The following is a 22,173-nucleotide window of genomic DNA, read 5'->3' on the forward strand; positions in this document are numbered from 1 at the left end:
AGTGCTAAACACCTTACTTGGATAAGTGTAGGTGATCCTCCTACAGCACCCTCAGGGGCAGCGTGTAACAAGCAGCATTGAGAGGTAAGGAAACTGAATCTTAGAGAGGTCAATACATTGGCATCAGGTCTGGGTGCCTCCAGAACCTGTGCTTTTACTGAAACATCTTCCAGGTCAGCATTTCCATAAACAAACAAAATGGTCAGACAGCCTCAAAGGCATGGGCAGATGCCACGAGTCTCAGCAGCAAGTATCGTGTGGGAGCCGCAGCTTCCCACTTTTCAAGAGAAGGTAGAATCTCTGTTTTATGTGAAATCAGCAACTCATTCAACTTTTTTTTAATGTGCAAACCAAACAATACATGCCAAAGGGCCAGCTATAGCTCAAAGGCCCCAGTTTAAGATAAGCACAATCTTCTGTATCCCATTTAGAGCTGGGAGGAATTGTAAGATGCAGATTCCATTTTACACATGAAGAGGCTGAGGTCCGAGACCTGCCAGAGGTTTCCCAGAGTTTGTGGGAAACTGTGTCTCCCTCCACTCTGCCCCATAGCTGGAGTCAGTCTGAGCCAGGCCACCTGGTAGACCCCTCAACACAGCCAGGCACGGCAGCTCCCTCCTCAAGGAAGGTCACTAGACAGGTTTCAAAAAATGTAGGTGACAAACAGGCGAAAGAAAACGCCCTCACGGTTGAAGTGAGCATGGCTTGTCAGGCACAGAGGAGAGAGTGCTATGCCAGCAGGAGCTGGCCTCCTTCAACCACCCTTGCTGCCCCAAGTTCATCTGCTCCCCCTACCACCACTGGACTCACAGCAGAGCCCAGAGCCAATGGCCATGGGGACAATGGGCTTGGACACAACCCAAGCACTTCCACAGGTCTCCCAGCCATAATATAGGAAGCTTAACCAGCACAAGATGGAAGCCACTGGAGTCCCCAGAAATTTCCTACTTCAGAGAGACTTTGTTGGGGCTCTTCACAGCTCCCTCAGTTCTGCCCCCAATCTGCATTGACGGATGCTCGAACCAGTCCCTTAAATGGGGTATACAGGTGTCCAAAAGCAGGGTCTGTGCTGTGTTCTTAAAACTTAAGCATGAGAGAAAAATAAAAAAACAAATGTCTCCCTTTCCCTGTGAAAGGCAGCCAGGCCTACAATCTCAGGGATCTAGAGTCTGTAAAAGTCACTGTCCATCCCTGTCCCTTGGGGTAAACCAAGGATCACAACAGTCACAGATGCCAGCAGGAAATGGATGTCCCTGACCTGCCCCCAGCACTGTGCAAATGGAGGAAGTACCTGGGGTTGGGGAACATGGCTCCTGCATACCCAAGCTGACAAGGCACACCAAGTCCAAACTCCAAAACTCCTGACACACCAAGCCAAAGTAAGCATGATTCCTCTGCTCTAGGACACCAAAACAAACACACAAGTTGTGTTTGACTTTTGTCTAAGAGGAGATCAATAGCGAGCATTGAAACCCCCTGTATTCCCATTCCCAATCTCATTGCCCTCTACCACATGCCAAAGGGAGCACCCCCCAGGAATTTGGTGTTCAGCATTTCCACCAACCCTTTTCAACTATTACCACATATGTACATATTCATAAACAAGATAGACTGTGGGATTTACATCTTTTAATTTTGTACAAACAGTATTATACTGTCCACATCACCTAACAGCTTGCTTTTTTTTGAGAAATAGTCATGTAAAGAAAACAGCTATCTCACGTATCTGAACTGCTGTATAGTTTGCTTGCATTAATCCATTCTTCTGTTGTCAAAGATTTGTCTTGCTTCTATGAACAAACTTGTGGGTGTCCCTATGCCCACTTATGAGGGCATATGTAATTAAAGCAGGACTGCTGCGTTATGGGAGTCAAACATCTTTAACAAGTCTCCGAGGTTGTTGTTCACATCACACTTCCCCAAGTGGTGTCTGAAGATCCCTGTTTCTCCATGCCTTCATCTATATTGGAATTGTCAGATTTTTAATTTTTTTTTAAATGAAAACAGTGAAGCAGATCACAATAGTTTTAAATCTGATTTCATGGGAGGTCTACCACATTTTCATCTGTGTCTTGGCCATTTGTGTGTCCTCTTCTAGAAACGTTGGGTCTTTTGCCTGTTTTTCTATGGGATTGTGGTTTGGGTGGGTTTTGAAAATTAATTTGTAAAGTTAATGGTTGTTTATATATGTTGCAACAGTCTATTCACAGTTTGGAGCTGGTCTTCACACTTTGATAATAACGTCTTCTAAATATAGACTGCTTGTGTTAATTTAGTCATATTTGCCAATATTTTCCCTTTCTGGTTTATGTTTTTTAGGGGTTTCTTTCTTTTTTTTTTTTTTTTTTGAAAGAAAGAAAGAAGGAGAAAGAAAAAAGGAGAGAGAGAACAGGAGTCTTGCTCTATTGCCCAGGCTGGAATGCAATATTAAAAAAGTATTAAAAACCTGTTTTATGCCAATATTTGTACTTAACAACAGTGACAGGAAGGAATAAGGGAAGAAAATAACAAACAGCCAATCAATATTTCATTTAAGTCTGTGAGATGCTACGAACATTCTAAAGAGTAATTTACTTTTAATTATGTAGTCACTTTCAGAGTAGGAGTAATATGACACTGAGAAAAATGTATGTTCTGTGTACCTGAGGTGGACAACTCTATAAATATTTGCTCAGTTTACTTATTCCAGGTCTAAATTCAAATCATAGATGTCCCTATTAATTTTCTATCTGATTGATCCATCAAATATTAACAATGCGATGTCAAAATCTCCTGCTATTATTGTGCGGGAGTCCAAATCTCTTTATAAGTCAATAAGAACTTGTCTTATGTATCTGGGTGCTCCTATATTGGGTACGTATATATTTATGATCATTAACTCCTGTTGTTTCATGATCCTTTTACCATTATATGTCCTTCTTTTTTCTTTTGGTCTTTGTTACTATTAAAGTCTATTTTGTCAGAGACAAAAGTTACAACTCCTGTGGTTTTTTTTGTTTTTTTTGTTGTTGTTTGCTCTCCATTTAATTGGTAAATCTTCCTCCATCCCTTTGAGTCTTTTTGTGTCATTGTGACTTCGATCTGGATACAACGTACCAATAGATTTTAACTTTTTATTCAATTTGCCTGTGTCTTTAATTGGGGCATTGAATCCATTTAAATTTAGGATTAATATTAATATTTGTGTGTTCAATATTGTAATTTAATGCTAGCTGGCTATTTTGCCCATTAGTTAATGTAAATTCTTCATTGTGGAGATACTCTTTACATTTTGGTAAATTTTTGGGATGACTGATACCAGTTGTTCCTTTCTGTTTGTAGTGCTTCTTTCAGAAGCTCTCGTAAAGCAGGCCTGGTGGTGATGAAATCTCTGAGTGCTTGTTTGTTCGTGAAAAGTTTTATTTTTCCCTCATTTATGAAGCTTAATTTGGCTGAATATGAGATTCTGGGTTGAAAATTCTTTTCTTTGAGGATATTGAATATTGACCCCCACTCTCTTCTAGATTGTACAGTTTCTGCTGAGAGGTCTGCTGTAAGTCTGATAGGCTTCCCTTTATGGGTAACCTGACCTTTCTCTCTAGCTGCCCTCAGAATTTTCTCCTTTATTTCAACCCTAGTGAGTCTAGCAATGATGTGTCTTGGAGTTGCTCTACTTGAGGAATAGCTTTGTGATGTTCTCTGAACTACCTGGAGTTGAGTATTGTCCTGCCTTACTAGGTTAGGAAAGTTTTCCTGAATAATAACCTAAAGAATATTTTCCAGCTTGGATTCATTTTTTTCATGACATTCAGGTACACCTATCAGTCGTAAATTAGGTATTTTCACATAATCCCATATTTCTTGGAGACTTTGCTCATTTCTTTTTACTCTTTCTTCTTGAATCTTGTCTTCTCATTTCTTTTAAGTAGGTCTTCGACCTCTGATATCCTTTCTTCTACTTGATCAATTCGACTGTTAAGACCTGTGCATACTTCGTAAGTTCTCGTATTATTCTTCAGTTCCATTAATTCACTTATTTTTGTTTCTAAATTGTCTATTCTCATTAGCATTTCGTCAAACCTTTTCTCAAAGGTCTTAGTTTCCTTACACTGGGTTAGAACATGTTCTTTTATTAGCTCACAAAAGTTCCTCATTATCCACCTTCCAAAGCCTAAATCTGTTAATGGAACATACTCGTTCTCCATCAGGGCTTGTTCCCTTGATGATGAGGAACTGTGATCCCCTGTAGAAGGAGAGGCATTCTGATTCTGGGTATTCTCAACCTTTTTACGCTGGTTTCTTCCCATCATTGTGAGTTTATCCACCTGTCGTCTTTGTGATTGCCAACTTTCAAATTAGGTCTCTGAGTGGACGTTCAACTTGTTGATTCCCAGCGCTAAAATCTGAGCAACCCACTGCACTGGCTAAAACAGCAGCGTTAAGATTCGTGGTGCTTTTCTGCTCAGGAATCTCCGGTCTGGCTTCGCTCTTGAATCCCTTTTTCAATTGGGTAATTGGGTGACTCTGCGTTCCCGGAGCTCCAAACATCAGTTAAAAGGGGACCCAGTCCCGTTTACTCTGCACCGAGAACCGCTGCGCCGAAGTGCCGGCAAAACCGCCACACCAGCCACAAGAGTTGCGCTGGCGACCCGTGGGGCTCCTCCGCTGGGAATCTCCTAGTCCGTAAGCAAGTAAAATTCATCTGAAGGTGTGGTGTTCTCTCTTTCTGTGCGCCTTCTCTGGGAGCTACAATCCCGAGCTGCTAGTGATCAGCCATCTTGGATCTCTCTCCAGGGGTTTCTTTAAGAAATCCTTTACTATCTACAAGACTGGCCAACATGGCAAAACCCTGTCTCTACTAAAAATACAAAAGAATTAGCCGGGCATGGTGGTCTGCACCTGTAATCCCAGCTACTCAGGAGGCTGAGGCATGAAAATCGCTTGAACGCGGGAAGTGGAGGTTGAAGTGAGCCAAAATCATGCCACTGCACTCCAGCCTGGGCAACAGAGCAAGACCCCGTTTCAAAAAAAAAATTTTTTTACTGCCTAGAAAGTTACAAAGACATTCCCCTATATTTTCTTTGAAAAGTTTCAAATGTTTGATTCCCATGGAAGAACTTATTTTTATATATGGTATGAACTAATTTTATCTTTTCCGTATAGATAGAAGATTCCCAGCCACGTTGAGTGAATTTTTCTCCAGTCATTTGTAATGTCATCTCTCTCATTTGTGTCTGGGATCTCTCTTCTCTTCTTTGGGTCTATGTGGCTATCCTTGTACCAGTTCCACACTTTCTTAATTACAATTTTGTAAGTCTTGGTATCTGAAAGCTAAGTCTCCCCACGTTGTACCTGAAAATCATGTTAGCTATTCTTAGCCTTTTACTCTTTCACTTGAATTTTAGTATCAGCTTTCAAGTCTACAAAAAAATTGTACGTCTGGAATTTTAATTAAATGTGCATTACACAAATTGAGAGACCACCTTTAAAATAGTGAAGCTTCCCATCTATGAATGTGGTATAGCTTTTCTTTTACTTAGGCCTTTTTTAATACCTTTCTATAAAGGTTCATAATTTCTTTCATAAAGATCTTACATGTCTCTTTTAGATTTATAAATATTTTCTAGTTTTTGTGAATATTATAAATGATGTCTTTTTAAAAAAAAATTTGTTTCTAGTATATCAAACCCAACTGATTGATTGACTGATGCTAATGTATTTAGAACCTCATACATTCTCTTACCAGTTTTAATGGAAAATCACTTAGATTTCCTCTATGGACAATCCTATCTTTGGCAAAACAAGGAAGTTTTGTTTCTTATTTTCCCATTCCTATATTTTTTCTATTTCTTGTTTTGCTGTGCTTATTAGGGCCTATATATAGTATAATTTATAAAAGAGGTAATAATAATGAATATCTTTGCTTTTATTTCTCTTGTTAAAGAAAACTCCTCTAACTTTTTACCATGAAGTTTAATGTTTAATATAGATGTTTAATAGATTTCCTTTCAAGTTAAGGAATTTTCATTTTGTTGCTAGTGTATTAAATTTTTATTAGGTGAGAACATTAAATTTTGTTGAATGACTTTTCTGTATTTACAAAATTATATCATTTCATTAATCTAATAATGTAGTAATATATACATTAATAGATTAATGTTAAGTCATTCTTATCTTGTTCATTGTATTCCTTTTTTAAAACATATTTTATGATTTTTGCTTCTATGTTCATAAATAAGATTGGTCCCCAATTTTCCTTTCTCATAATATCATTCACCAGCTTTAGTTCCAAGATATTAACCTTGTGCAAAAAATTGAGGCATGTGTCTCCTTTCCATATTTTCTGGACAGATTTGTATAATATTGCAACAATCTCCACTTTTCATGTTTAGTAGAACACTACTGTAAGACAGTATAAATCATGTCAGGTTCTAGAAGATAGGTTTTGAACTGTTTATTAAATGTCTTTAATGATTCTAAGGTGAATCAGGTTTTTGGCTTCATATTGACTTGGTTTGTAGGCTATAATTTCCATGAAATTGTCCCTTTAAGTTGAAAATGTAATGCCATTTCTCAGTTTGTACAAACAAAAGAAAAAAAGAAAAAATACATATAATTGAAAATTAAAGTATGAAAATGTCCTTAGTTTCTTTTATGACTTTTTAAACCTTCATCGTCTCTGTAATTATGTTCCCTTTTTCACTCTAACATCATCAGTTTGTGCCATCTCTCTTTTCCCTGATCTGTCTTGGTTTTTAGCACATTTCCAAGGCTGTGACGCTATCACCATTATCTAATTTCAGAACATTTTCAACACCCTGAAAAGGAACTCTATCCCATTTAGCAGGAGTCCCCATTTCTCTCTCCCCTTCCAACCCTTGACAACCACTAATCTACTTTCTGTCTCTGTGGTTTTCACATAAATGGAAAACCATTTGCAGGTCATATATCTGATACGGGTCTAGTATTCAGAATACATGAAGAACTCTTATAATGCAATAATAAAAACAAATTTAAAATGGGCAAAGGATTTGAATGAGATATTTTTATCTCATATGCATTCTAGATTTCTTTCAGTTAGCATAATATTTTCAAGGCTCATTCATTCATAGCATGTCACAATACTTCCCTTTTTTATAATTGAGTAATATCCCATCGTATGGATACAATAAATTTTGTTCATCCATTCCTTCAGCTGATGGACATATGGGTTTTTTCTACTTGTTGCCTAGTATGAATAATCTCTTTGAAAGTTCATAGGCAAGTTTTTGTGTGAACATCCTTTCCATTCCCTTGGAATATATACCTAAGAGTTGAATTGCTGGATTATATGATGATTTTTTGTTTAAATTTTTGAGAAACTGCCAAACTACTTTCCAAAGCACCATTTTACATTCCCACCAGCAGTGTATGAGGATTCCAAATTTTCCACATACTCTCCAACACTTGTAATTGTCCATCTTTTTAATTATAGCCATGCTAGTAGGTATAAAGGGGTATCGCATTGTGGTTTTGATTTGCATTTTCCTAATAAGTAATGATGTTGAGCATCTTTTCATGTGCTCATTGGTCATTTGTATATCTTCTATGGGGAAATATCTCATTCAAATCCTTTGCCCATTTTTAATTTGTTTTTTATTATTACATTATAAGAGTTCTTCATGTATTCTGAATTACTAGACCATTATCAGATATATGACTTGCAAATATTTTCTCCCATTCTCTGGGCTGCCTTTTCACTTTCTTGATGGTGTCCTTTGAATCACAAGTTCTTAATATTAATAAAGTCTGATTTGTCTGTTATTTCTTTGGGTGTTTGTGCTTTAGGTGTCATATTTAAGAAACCATTGCCTAATCCAAAGTCCCCCCTCCTTGTTTTTCAAATATGTCTTTTATTATTTTTCTATTCTAAATACTTTTCCACTATGATTTCATTGATGATATAATTAGAAAGTCCCCCTCCCCACCATAATTCTTTTATTATTGGTTGCTCAGTTTCAATGCCCCTCCCATCCCAACTCTAAGACCTCAATTCTGTTCGCTCCCTTGGGCATTAAAGCCTCCAGAGTGCCAAGACTAACACTCCACTCCCCTCTGTAACCCCTCTACACAGTGAAGCTTCAGCTTGAGCTCCCCCACTACTTTGCATTTGTTTCTTGTCCATGGGCACTTTTTTTTTTTTTTTTTTTATAGAGATTTTTAATTGAGGTTTTAGAAATCAAGCTTTTTTATCTTTTATATGTGGCTATTATCATTATTATTTTTTTTTTAGACAGTGTCTCACTCTGTCACCTAGGCTGGAGTAGAGTGGCGCTAACATAGCTCACTGTAGCCTCACCTTCTGGATCCAAGCCATCCTCCTGCCTCAGCCTCCCAAGTAGTTGGGCCTACTGGTGCATACCACCACACCTGGCTAATTTTTATGCGTGTGGTTTTTTGTTTGTTTGTGTGTAGAGACAGGGGTCTTACTTTGTTGCCCAGCCCAGTCTCAAATTCCTGGCTTCAAGGAATCCTCCCTCCTCGGCCTTCCCAAATGCTGGAATTATAGGCATGAGCCACAATGCCAGCCTCCCTTACTTTCTTACAAGCTCAAGTGTGTATTTAAGTGTTCCTGGGGGTAGGGGAGTTCCTATTATCTACCTCACAATTTTCTTTGAGGGCCTCTCCTCACCTCTAACAGCTCTTATCCCTTATGACATGTCTACCTATTGTTCTTGATGGCTACACTCTAATACCTTTGATCTAGGCTACTCTTGATGCATATTTAAGCTAGATTCCATCATTATGGAAATAATGAAAGAAGTGTAGATGGAGGGTAGGGCTGTGGGGAGAAGGAGGGACACACTTAGTGTGGTTTTCCTAGGGTCTTGCCAAGCCCTCACCTCCCAACCACCTTCCCACTGGAATGGAAGTCAGAGTCATATATTGTTAATGTGAATGTCCATAAATCCAAGGAGATGCCCTATCAGCTTCCTTCTCAGTTGACCCTTCTGGAGGGTATCTCCCTAGACATGGTCCTGGGACTAACAAATATAAGATTCCAAATGGAAAATGAAATTGGACAAGTAGGATACATATTAGCCCTGGAAGGATATATTATTCAGGCTATGAGTCTCACTCTCAATTTATTTTAAATAATATCAGGAGGAACCAGAAAATTAAGAACATGAGAACAACAGAGTAGGGGACTGGAATATTGTCCAAGATGCAAAGCAAGCCTAACCAGGTTATCCTGTCATTTACTCAACATGGGTAACTGTTGCTGCCTTCTCTACTACTCCACCACTATGGCCCTTCAATTATTCTGTTTCTTACTGCTTCACTATTTATTTCACAGTCCTTTTAATCATGGTATCTGTTTATTGATTTTTTCTTAGTAGGGTTTTGGCTTCTGCCTGACCATCACTCCACACCACCTGTTCCCAAAGGCCAAGTGCTCTGTCACTGTGTCTCACACTCAGATTCCCCACGAGGTAAAATGTGCTGATATAGCTAATTGTTATTGTCTCCACTGGACAAAGCCACTACAACCAGCCATTCCCTAAGCTCTAAACCAGACATTTAGTAACTGTGGGTCAGGTGCTATTCCATGGTTCAATGGGCTAATGACCACAGTAATGGGATCACACAGTTAGCTTTCTACAAAATGGGCTGGGATGGGGCAGGTGCTCAATGCAAAAAGAGTTCTGTTATAGAGAAGGAGATCAGAATGGCTCCTTCCACAATGAATCACACAGGGGTTGAAGCAGTTGAACCAGCCTAAGTTCAAATCCTGTCTCAGCCACTTACTACCTCAGGTGATTTTGAGCAGGACACAACTCTTCTAGTCTCCAGCCTCCTTGTCAGCGAAAAGAAGATAGTATGCTTACTGCCTAAGGATATGGAGGAAAGGAACTCTAGTTACATTGTAAAGAACTTAGCACAGTGACTGGCACTTAGCAGGCACTCAACAAAATAGTCTGTATTCATGAGCTCTCTCTCTCTCCTCTTCCCATGTCTCCCACCAGCATTGTGATGACCACCTGCTCCACCTTCTGTGCCCTTGGCATGATGCCTCTCCTCCTGTACATCTACTCCAGGGGGATTTATGATGGGGACCTGAAGGACAAGGTGCCCTATGGAGGCATCATGATATCACTGATCCTGGTTCTCATTCCTTGCACCATAGGAATCGTCCTCAAATCCAAATGGCCACAATATGTGCGATATGTTGTCAAGGTAAGAACCTGGGGGCTTGACAAATTAGGCAAAAGAGTAACAACACCATATACAACTATAAGGCATAGTCATTATATTAATAATAAACATATCTATGCTTCTACTAGATACTAAGTTTTATGCTATGCACTCTGAGGAGTTTCACTGTCACCGAGTTTGATATTTGCAGAAAGTGAAGTAACACATGAGGTCGGCACGGTGGCTCACGCCTGTAATCCCAGCACTTTGGGAGGCTGAGGTGGGTGGATCACTTAAGGTCAGGAGTTTGAGACCAGCCTGGCCAACATGGCGAAACCCTGTCTCTACCAAAAATACAAAAAAAAAAAAAAAAATTAACCAGACGTAGTAGCAAATGTCTGTAATCCCAGCTTCTCAGGAGGCTGAGACAGCAGAATCACGTAAACCAGGGAGGCGGAGGTTGTAGTGAGCTGAGATCATGCCACTGCACTCCAGCCTGGGCCATAGAGTAAGACTGTGTCAAGAAAGAAAAATTAAAAAAAAAAAAAAGTGAAGAAACACATGAGAGAAACAAGATCCAATTCCAATGTACACACAAGTATCTGCAGAAGGCAAGGAGATGGGAACAGTGAGGGCTGGAGTGGTCAAGGAGGCTTCTTAAAAAGAAAGGGCTTGAGGCATTTGGGTAAACCTGGGGAGAAGCCTGAAAAGAGGAGTTCAGAGGGCACCAAGGGCAAATCTGGCTGATGTGGTAAGAAGCTAGAGGAGAGAGGTGGTATACCCACTCCCAGCATTTCAGGAGAGGGATGGGGTGGGAGGTGGAGTTAAGGCCACAAAGGTTGTAAGGTTCTGCCTTGTGTGCAGGAGAATCACAGACTCTTAGAGTGCAGCTACAGTCTCTCCACCAACACTTTCAACCTTGGAGTTCTGTCCCTGCCAGCCTCCCCCTTGGCTCCCTGTTAATCCCCCAGGGCCAGGGGGTCATCCTGGTCCTCAGGAAGGACTTGATCTCCTGTACTATCTCTGCCCCTGGATCAATGCCTCTGGCCTGGTCTGCAGGGCGTGCTGAGAACCTCAGCGTCTGGCAGAAGCTTTGGGCCTGGAACAAAGAAGCCAAAAGTTCTGGTTTTTTTTTTGGGGGGGGGGGGTGTTATTTTCACACTACCATTGTCTCAAGAGGAGTTTTTGCCCTTGCCCTCTCCCACTGCCATGGCCATAGCTCCCCTTCCCACCTGCTGGAGGACATTGAAGGAATGATCCCTCCTACTTTCCGTGGCCAGTCATGGAAAAGAAGATAGTATGCTTACTGCCTAAGGATATGGGGGCAAGGAACTGAAGCCACTTAGCACAGTGACTGGCACTTAGCAGGCACTCAACAAAATAACCTATATTCATGGGCTCTCTCTCCCGCCTCTTCCCTTGTCTCCCACCAGCATTGTGATGACCACCTGCTCCACCTTCTGTGCCCTTGGCATGATGTAATCCCTGGGATCTATGATGGGGATTACATCATCCTCTCCACCCTTGCATCTCAGAGACCTCCCTTTATTGATTATGTCCCCACCCCAGCAGCCTCCCCTCTCTCACTCTAATTTCTAAAGCATCTCTGTATTGGTTCTTCACAATCAGCTTTGATACAGACTCACACATCTTCAAAAAACAAAACAAAAAATATCTCACTAGGATTTTTTGTGAAATCCACCACCCATTCCACCTAACACTTCCCTTTGTTCCCCCTCTTCCTAGCCAGGCTTCAGGAAAAGTCCCCCTCACTCCTCCCTCTCTGTGTGTGTGTCAGTATCTCCCTCTCTAACACCTTCCTCTTCCCCCATGCCACTGCCAGAGCTCTCTCACGAGTGACCAGGCCCTCAGCAATTAATTTGCATTATGTGAATCCCTCTCTTCTCTTCCCCGTGGTCTCCCATCCACCTAGCATCTTGATGACCACCTGCTCCACTTTCTTTGTCAAATCCAATGGACATTTCTCAATCCTTCCTTACCTTAGCAGCATTGGACATAATTGACCACTGCCTCCTCCTCAAAAACCTTCTCTATCAGCTTTGGTGACTCCAAGCTCTGCTGCTTTCCTCCCACCTCTCGTAAACTCCTTCAGACTCCCTTATGAGTTCCTCTGGTCAAAGGCACTTCTCTGCATTCAGTTTAAGCTTTTTGCCTTTCTCACCAGACCTCTCCTAGCCCAGGATCTGGTCCCTCTCAGGTCTGCAATTACCATCTGCAAGCTGAGACTTGCAGAACAGCATCATCAGATGTCAACTCTCTCCCAACTCTAGAATCCATTTATTATCTAACAGGTCGTTCTATCTGAATATACCTCAGGAATTTAAAACTTAATATATGTTAAATTAAAGTCATCTCCTCCCCTTGTGTTATCTCAGTCAGTGGCATTTTGCATGCCGAACTGCCTCAACCAAAAACTGGGAATCATTCTCAGTGTCCTCCTCTCCTTCACCACCCACATCCATCTAATCAATGACCATTGATTCCACCTTGTGTTGCTGGAATCCACTCATTCCTTTCCATCCTTACCTCTCACTAGACAACTTAAATGGCCTTCTCATCCTACCTCCTGACCCAGTTTCAATCTGAGGGTGAAGATGTAAAGTACAAACTCTTATCATGTCACTCCACTGCTTAAGGCCTCTCATTGGTTCCTTTCCCCTAGGATAAAGTTTAAACTCCTTAATGTGGCACTTGATCTGGTCTCAACTGATCTACCAGTCTCAGCTATTTTCTCTTTCCACTTGCCCTTCCCTTTGCATGGAACACTCTTCTTCCCAATTCTCACCCCACTCACCCTTTAAATCTCAACACAATTAGTGTCTCCTCCAGTAAGCCTTCCTTAACCTCCTAAGCCTGAGAAGGATGCTTGTCCTATTCATTCCCATAGTACCCAACACTCCAGCTAACCCCTGTAGCAATCACTGCATTAAGAATACCTGGGTTTTTTTGTTTGTTTTTGAGATGGAGTCTCGCTCTGTTGCCCAGGCTGGAGTGCGGTGGGGTGATCTCGGCTCACTGCAACCTCTGCCTCCTGGATTCAAGCAATTCTCCTGCCTCAGCCTCCTGAGTAGCTGGAATTACAGGTGTGCACGACCATGCCAGGCCAATTTTTGTTATTTTTAGTAGAGATGGGGTTTCACCGTGTCGGTCAGGCTGGTCTCCAACTCCTGACCTTATGATCTGCCCACCTTGGCCTCCCAAAGTGCTGGGATTACAGGTGTGAGCCACTGTGCGCAGCCATACCTATTCATTTTTATTCCCCACTCATTTCTCAAGAAGCAAGACCATAAAGCTATGTCTTAATTAACACTGAATCCACAGCATGTATCACAGTGCCCCCATAGCTAATGCTTGAGAATAAAGGAATGAAGGGCAAGTCCTATCTGCTCCTCTTCCACACACCAGCAGAAAAACAACATACACAGAGAAACATGTTTGTGTGTGTCATTTCATTTCTTTAAGATAGTTTGTGGGGTGCATAAGATTGCTTTAGTTTTTAAAAAATCCTATACACACCACAAACTATCTTAAAGAAATACATATAAGATATAAAGAATATTAAAATGTGAACTGACCCCTGCTATCATTTAATGCTACTCTGCCCATTTTATAGGTAGGAAAACTGGAGACCAGAATACCAAGTCACACTACTAATGATAACTGACGTGAGAGCATGTCTCCTTTATACCTCAAAGTAACTTTAAAAGTGTTTCTCTGAGGATGCAAAAAGCAGAATCTCAGATCTTAAAGCTAGAGAAGGCTTCAGGATGAAGTTGAGTCTCCTGCCTTATTCCCAATTTGCAGATAGAGTAACTGAGGCCCTGAAAAGTTACTTGGCAGAGCCAGGATTATCTCAACTAGTCTCTGTTCCTGTTGTGTTGCACATTCACTGTTCAATGCCACAGGGAAAATGAAGTCAAAATGAGACCAGAGAACATTAAAAGGGCTAAGAAATACCTTGGCTAGAAAGACAGAGACCAGTAATAAGGGACTACATAAAAAGTGATCTAAAAAACCCAGGCATACCCGGGACCCATTTTGCCCCTGACTAAACCTCCAGGGTTAAACAACCACAAAGTCTACAGCTACGCTGATCTTCCTATATTCCAAAGCTGGGATCACTCCTGTAAGGATGCAGAGACGAACGTGTGGGACAAGCTGCAAAGGCTGAGGCATCCTTGTTTCTATGGCTCTTTGAGGACTATGCTCGTCCCTCATCACCCTATCCCATAAATAATATAGTGAGTGCCAAACTGGAAATGAACAAATGATTGACCTACCCTCTTTGCACACTTAGCCCTCCTAGGACCTTGCAAATCCAAATAACCCAACTTTCAATAACTAGCTCTGGCAGCAGCTATCTGCTCACACTGGCTTCAACCAGTTACATTCACTGGTGGAAGAAAGGTCACATTTAGATATGCTAAGATACAATTTCAGGGATGCTCATTTTGAAAAGCAATTCAAGTAATTTTTAAATTACCCATGCAAGGGTTTCTCCAAAGTTATGTGGTTAGAAGCTGATGAATCTGAGCATGACATGGCCAGGAGCCACTTTCATGATCAGCCATCCACCATTCTTTAATCCCGCCATTTCACTGACTCAACACTCTACTCATGCTTTTCCACACCTGCTGCTACTGATGAACTGACCCCTGACTCTCCTTTGTCTTACAGCTTCTGTCAACTTATGGCTTTTATTGCTCCCAGGCGTCTATGTGTTTTAACACTTGTCCCTGCTATTGCTTTCCTCTCTGTAATCCTGTAAACTTCCTAGATGAGATATCTGATTATTTTTACTACTCAGCCTGCACAGGCCATCTGTCGGTAGACTATGGACATGTCATCTCATGTGTCACTGGCAAGTCAATGGATTGGCTGCCCATGAATGGGCACTCATTCCAGTTGTGAGCAGGGCAATGAAGTCAGGTGGTACAAAACATGGTGGCCTATGAAGAAGCAACTACCCAAGGCCACTTGTCTCAGCAGGAATTGTAGACAGGATAAATTTCCAGAGATAGCAGCAGTGAGAGTGACAGAAAACTCTAGAATGTTAATTTCCTCTCCTTTGAGTTATAATAGGAGTTAGTTTAGTGAGTTCTTATACGCCAGGTCCTATGTCCTCAACCTCCCTCAGGTTGCGTGAATCCCCAAAGCTTACACACCTGGAGATTAGCAGAGTCAGCTTTCCCACCTGGATCATATCAAAGTCTGTGCTCGTAACCACCATTCTGCAGACCCCAAGAATTGGAGAACATGAGTGAGAGAATGAGAGTGAATGCCTATACAGAGGGAGAGGGCTTCTGGATTTGTGGACAATTCCTGTAGCACAGTATCTCCTACATTATCATTACACTCTTGATGGAAATAAAAACTATCTGACCCTTGGGTAGAGGACAAATTCGAAAGACAGAAATCCAAAAGGGGAAATCAACTAAAAATGCAAGGGTAAACTGAGTTCATTACCTAATACATCTTTTAATAAAACTTGAAGCACATGGTTATTGAAGAGGTGTGAAAGTCCTTCCCATGCTGGGATAGGACCACTAACTGGTATAGGTGATGTTCCATATGATCACATCAGTTGCAAAAAGGATTAAAAACAGAAACACAAAGCTGTGCAGCTGAAATCTGGGCAATATAAATGTTAAAATGTCATTAGGACATTACGAATGTACTTAAAGCCACTGAACTGTACACTCAAAGTGATTAAACTGGCCAACTTTGCTATACATATTTTACCACTTTAAATGTTAAGATTATCCTATAGACATGATAAATTGTAATAAAAAGATGGGCTGGGTGCAGTGGCTCACACCTGTAATCCTAGCACTTTGGAGGGCCAAGGTGGGAGTAGTACTAGAGTCTAGGAGTTTAAGACCAGACTGGGCAATACAGTGAGACCCTGTCTCTAACATTAATAAAAAAATAACTTTCTTAAAACAAAGAAATCCAAAAAGAAAATAAAGATCTTTCATATTGCCTTCCACTTCCAATTTTTTAGTGCCTCCCCACCTCTCTGTTCCTCCATATCCCCAACCCTTCTAATTGCCTTATCTTTATTCCCAGGGAGGGATGATCATCATTCTCTTGTGCAGTGTGACCGTCATAGTCCTCTCTGCCATCAACGTGGGCAAGAGCATCTTGTTTGCCATGACACCGCTCTTGGTGACCACCTCCTCCCTGATGCCTTTTATTGGTTTTCTGCTGGGTTATGTTCTCTCTGCTCTCTTCTGCCTCAATGGACGGTAGGTATTACTGAATTTTTTTGAGACAGTGTCTCACTCTGTTGCCCAGGCTAGAAGGCAGTGGCACATTCTCGGCTCGCTGCAGCCTCAACCTCCTGCGCATAAGTGATCCTCCTGCCTCAGCCCCCTCCAAGTAACTGGGACTACAGGCACAAGCCGCCATGCCCAACTCATTTGTCTAGAGATGGGATTTTGCCATGTCGCCCAGGCTAGTTTTGAACTAATGAGCTCAAGTGATCTGCCTGCCTCTCAGCCTTCCAGAGTGCTAGGATAACAGGCGTGAGCCACTGCACACCTGGCAATAGGTATTTTAGGTCCCACTCTCCCATGGGCTTCATTCTTGTCCTAGTCTTTCAGGAAAAGCAGCTAGAACCTGAAATCTGCGCAAGGCATTTCCCTAGCAATATGTTCAAATGCACCAACTGGACAATAGACTTTCGACTTGAAAATAATTGAGGGGAGGACTGAATGGGTTAAGAATGCAGACACCAAAGGCATCCAAACATCAATAGCAACAGCAAAGTAGCATCTAGATTCCATCTGCTGACCAACTCCTTGGTAGTGGCCCTGGGGTCGTTTCATGTCATCGTGACAGGTGTTGATAATACTCCTCTTCCTTGCCCACTTCTCCTCTTCTGCCTAGGCTTCAGTCCCAACACGGACACCACTGGGTGACACTCAAGAGCTGAAGTAGCTGTGAACCTTGACTAATGTAATCCAGTTCACAAACACAGCTGCTCCTCTGTAGGAACAGTTTGAGGGCATGGTACATGAACATCAGACAACCTAACAGAGTAGTATGTAGACTTTTCCTCTTTTTAGCCACAGTAGACAAGTGCTTATGCAGAAATCTATACATTAGTAGCACCCCATTTTTTTTAAAAAAAGACAGATTTTTAAAATATAATTTTAAAAGTAATTATCCATTTTTAAAGACATGTTAAACAACAAATTACCGCAGGATGTAAAACATGATATAGTGAGTCAAAAGGCTGTCGATGACCACTTGGTGATGTTGGCTTTCACCAAAACAGAGGGTGATGCAGACCATAATTGGCCACAGAACCATGTGTCACTACAGTAGTCTCCACCATAATAAATGTGCTATAATGTCTCTCAGGTTTTTTTCTAGTAACTATTTTAACACAGTAAGTTGCAATGCAATGAATTACATGTGTATTCATTATATGTAAACATCTCACCCTTTAATCCACAAAATGTAAAGCAAAACCAAGAAAATGTGTTTCAAAGATAGACAATGGGACTGAATCAGGTTTTGCTTTTATCTTTAATCATTACATGTTTTAAAGATATGTAAGCCAGAAACTTGGAAAACAGGACAAGGTCCCAGACATTTCAGACAAACTTTTTCTAATATATATTAAAAATGTAATTGTCCTACGAGCCCAATATAACAAACCAATTAATAGATATTGGCTCCTTCCTTTCATCCCTCAGTAGCCAGACATTTCTACAAATTTTAATTTAGCAACTCTACACAAATCATAGATTTCCAAGTTACTCAAAAAAACATCTCACAAAAGCTTCCTGAGTACGAGTCACCATCCCCTCACAGCGCTGGATTGGTGTCAACTGGGTCTACTTTTCTTAGAACTGATGTGCATTCCACACACCTGGCTCCCTTCCACCTTCTTATGCTGGACTGTTCAGTGAATCCTAGAGTATCTGGGCTGGGGGGTGGGGTGGAGCACAAGCAAAGTTGCTTCCTCTAGTTCCTTCTGAGTGCATATGGGGTCTTCTTCACCAACACAGGTGCAGGCGTACTGTCAGCATGGAGACTGGATGCCAAAATGTCCAACTCTGTTCCACCATCCTCAATGTGGCCTTTCCCCCTGAAATCATTGGACCACTTTTCTTCTTTCCCCTTCTCTACATGATTTTCCAGCTTGGAGAAGGGCTTCTCCTTATTGCCATATTTAGGTGCTATGAGAAATTCAAGACTCCCAAGGGTGAGTACTGAATTCTCCCCACTTCAAGTTCTGCTCCAATATTGAACCTGAGCCTACCAACAAGCCAAGCTTCTAGCAGGGACTTTTGAGATAGGGCTTTAATTCTTAAGTCACTAAGAACCAGGTAGCCCCAAGAAGCATGCAAGAGGCTTTAAAGATCCAAGTCTACTTCAACAACTGCACTCCATTTCTTCCTTCTGGCTGGAAGAACAAAATTGTGGATGCAGTTTACCTCATACAACTGAAGCAATTTGGGCTGCTTTGTGTCAGTGGGGAGACATCACAGGATAGAACTGCCTTGGACAACTGAGATTACTAGTTGTGTTAAAGGCCACTATTCACAAGAGTTGGGGAAGTTTCAGTTTCCCAGGACCAGGTTTTCATTTCCTGGAACCAGATCAGAACCACAGCACCACTGGCACCCCCATATGAGGAAAAACATATGAACGCAATAAAGAAAAAGAAGATTTCTCAACCCTAGTTACACAGTAAAGGAAACTTAAGCATAGGGTTAAACAGTTACTACCCCCACAATACACTTGATTAATATGATTTGTACTTTATTCTTACCACCACGGGGTAATAAAGCATCTCTTCTCTAAAATGCTCAGAGCATTACCTTTCAAAATATAATCGAACCTCAAGACAGACCAGAGACCACAGTGCCTTCCTCCAAGTGCACTTTAACACCAATTTAAAAAAACACACTCAAACCTACTTTATAACACATTTCATTATAACTCTTAAGATTAGTATATTATCCCTAACTACTTACCCAAATCCTTCAACTGCCCCTTCACGTCCACGAATTGAAGTCCCCTTCAAAAGCTTTTCTAGACCCTAGGGACTGTGATTTAAACCCTAGGAGAAATACACAACTTTCCCTGTTTGAATTTGCCACGTTATACTAGCAAATACTGATTCTCTCTCCCTTTGCAGTTAACTGTGATGTAATTAGGTTGCCAGCCAAAACTAAACAAGTAAAGGCTGACCACGCTCTAGAACCATTTTAGAAGCTTTGGTTCAAAGCTACAATGGAGTTTTAAGAATCTAGTCTGATGCTTATCTGAGAGGAACTCAACAGATTTGCTGCCTTCTCACAAAAAGTCCACAAAAGTTTCTAGATCAACTAAGTTCGTAGATTTGAGGTTTTAGAACCAGAAGGGCCTGGAGTGACCTCAAAGGACAACATTCTATGGATCTTTAGCTCTCAAGACTTACAAAATGCTTTCCACACAATACATTTCAGAAGACCCCAATGGAAACACTAAATCAAAACAACTTATTTCTTTGGACCTAATGGCCCCAAGAAGCTATTCTCAGGGTGAAAAATCTGTCGTTTTTATACTTTTGATTCTTGCACCTTTGTATACAGATGGGAGAATTCTGTAGAGAGAATTCTCCCATCTGTATAGAAAGGTGCGGGAATCAAAGCTATCTTCAAATTTGCATTACCAACTACACTGTGGGCAAGAAAAAAGGTAGAACAATTGGATTTGGTGGGAAGAACTGGAAACTCTCTTGGTTAGACTTTCTCAAAGATCTTTCCTCCCTGCCTCCTTATTCCCTGAATGCAACACAGTCCCTGCAAACATAAACAAACCCATCTCCCCTGTTGTTTCACTGTATGTACAAAGAAGTTAGAGGTGAAATGATGAAGACTCAATAGTCTAATTCATTAGGACTTTTATTACTACTACTACCATTAGAGAGATTGAGGGGAAAATGAATTTAAATCACAGGAGAGACGGCAGAGATGGAAAATATATATACAGCACATCTTAGGTCTCAGTTGGTATTATTTTCCAGATTAAACAAGTTTCATTGTTTTTACTCCCCTTGTTCTCCCTCTACACCTATGGCCCTTTTTAACTTTACAGATAAAACGAAAATTATCTACATAGCTGCCACAACTGAAGAAACAACTCCAGGAGCTGTGCGAAATGGCACGTACAAAGGGAAGGAGTGCTCCCCTTGCAGAGCCTAGCCCCTCCCACGGCAGCCTGGATTCTGGTCCCAAAGCAAATTCTGAAAGCCAGTCTGGTAAACTAGAGAGCAGCAAAAACTCCAGTCTTGCCTGAGTCTCTCCAGCATTTCTAGTACATCTATCGGAATCATCAAGCCTTGGCCGGGAACACAGGGTGTCTACCCAAGAAGCCTCACCTATCCCCAACTTAGAATTTGCTACTTGAAGACTTGTTCAGTTGACTGTAAACTCTATGAAACCAGAAACCAAATCTGCCTCTTGCCGGGAACTCTGTAACAGTGCCTGATAAGTATCTTAAGTCACTAAATTTCTGAACTAACCCATGTATGTGTTTTATCCATTATTCAAATACCCAAATCCCATTTCAAGTTTTGTGACCCAAAAGAGAAATAAATGCTCAAAAATACTGTAGAATTAGACTTCAGAAGTTCTCACCTAAAAAATTCAGACCCCCTTTTTTCCCTTTTGACATGATTGAGGTGATGCTCCCGAAAAGTCAAATTTGACACCAAATATGAAAAGTGAATACAAGATGCAGTTAAGCAAAACAAACTCAAAAATAGCTAATGAAATGAAAAAACTGGGAGAATGCATCAAGTTAGCAGAGGGGAAAAACTCTGACAAGTAGAAAACAGGAGACATACACTAACACAATGTTATCTCACTAATTCCCTTAAGTTCACTAGTTATCTGGTTTTAACACAAAGGGCCCTCAAAATTGAGTACAGCAAACTATTGCCAAAATGAGTGGTTTCCCAATTCAAAGAAAAATATTCAAATAGCCAGAATTCACAAATTTCAAATTATCTCTAATAAAATTTAAACATTTTGCATATCATATGCAAATAAAGATCAAGAAAATGATTACCAATATTAACACTTGCAAAAAATCAATCATGCTTAGTTACTTGGGACTTTTATATCATTTTGTATGGTCGGGTACAAATAAAACCAAGACAATATAGTTTAGTTTTATTTGTAAAATGTGCAGGACTTGGCAAATGTGCAGGACTAACAAAGAGAGCTAATACCAAAACAAGAATCACAAATTTGGATCACAGCCTCTTAAAAATGCAGATCTTTGAATAGGCTACTACCTACCATTTTTGCTGATTATATCCATATATACCTACCTGTTCAAATTGTTTTATCTGTTATCTAATCAGCATCATCTGCTAAGAGACTTGTTTACATAGTTATGTAGGAATACATTTGTTTAGCTCTTGGGGAAGATAGGGTGGGACTCAAACTGTCCTTAGGAAGGAATAAAGATAAAAGGAACATAAACATGGAAAACAAAGGTTCAACCATGGCCTGCAAAGGCAGGTCCTAAACCTTTCCTTAGGATTACATCCACACTCCTCATGACCTCTCAAGTCTGGTTTTGAGTCCCTTTTTGAGATATAATCTAGTTATTTTCCTGCCACTTTTTCAAAGGAATTTATTTTATTCCCTAACACCTCTAAGATTAAAAGTTGCTTAAGTCTTGGTCGGGCATCGTGGTTCACGCCTGTAATCCCAACACTTTAGGAGGCTGAGGCAGGCAGATAGATCATTTCCGGTCAGGACATGAGACCAGCCTGGCCAAACATTGTCAAACCTTGTCTCTTACTAAAAATACAAAAAATCAGCCAGACATGGTGATGGGCACCTGTAATTCTAGCTACTGGGAGGCTGAGACGTGAGAATCATTTGAGCCTGGGAAGTATGTTGCAGTGAGTCGAGATGACCCCACATATTCCAACCTGGGTGACCAAGCAAGACGTCTCAGGGAAAAAAAAAAGTAAAAAAA

General features: G+C 40.9%; 1 protein-coding gene across 1 annotated transcript in view; it reads left to right on the forward strand.

The window, feature by feature from the left end:
* SLC10A1 (solute carrier family 10 member 1) overlaps positions 1–20,792 on the forward strand; it is a 23,616-nt gene extending 2,824 nt beyond the window's left edge. Inside the window, exons 2-5 of the mRNA XM_017516468.2 lie at positions 9,987–10,197; positions 16,246–16,424; positions 18,198–18,394; positions 20,275–20,792. Of these exons, the coding sequence (XP_017371957.2) occupies positions 9,987–10,197; positions 16,246–16,424; positions 18,198–18,394; positions 20,275–20,381 (694 nt within the window). The 3' untranslated portion in view covers positions 20,382–20,792. The remainder of the gene's footprint in view (positions 1–9,986; positions 10,198–16,245; positions 16,425–18,197; positions 18,395–20,274) is intronic.
* Positions 20,793–22,173: the final 1,381 nt, after the last annotated feature.

This window comes from Cebus imitator, unplaced genomic scaffold (genome assembly GCF_001604975.1).
Source record: "Cebus imitator isolate Cc_AM_T3 unplaced genomic scaffold, Cebus_imitator-1.0 Scaffold590, whole genome shotgun sequence".
Taxonomy (NCBI): domain Eukaryota; kingdom Metazoa; phylum Chordata; class Mammalia; order Primates; family Cebidae; genus Cebus; species Cebus imitator.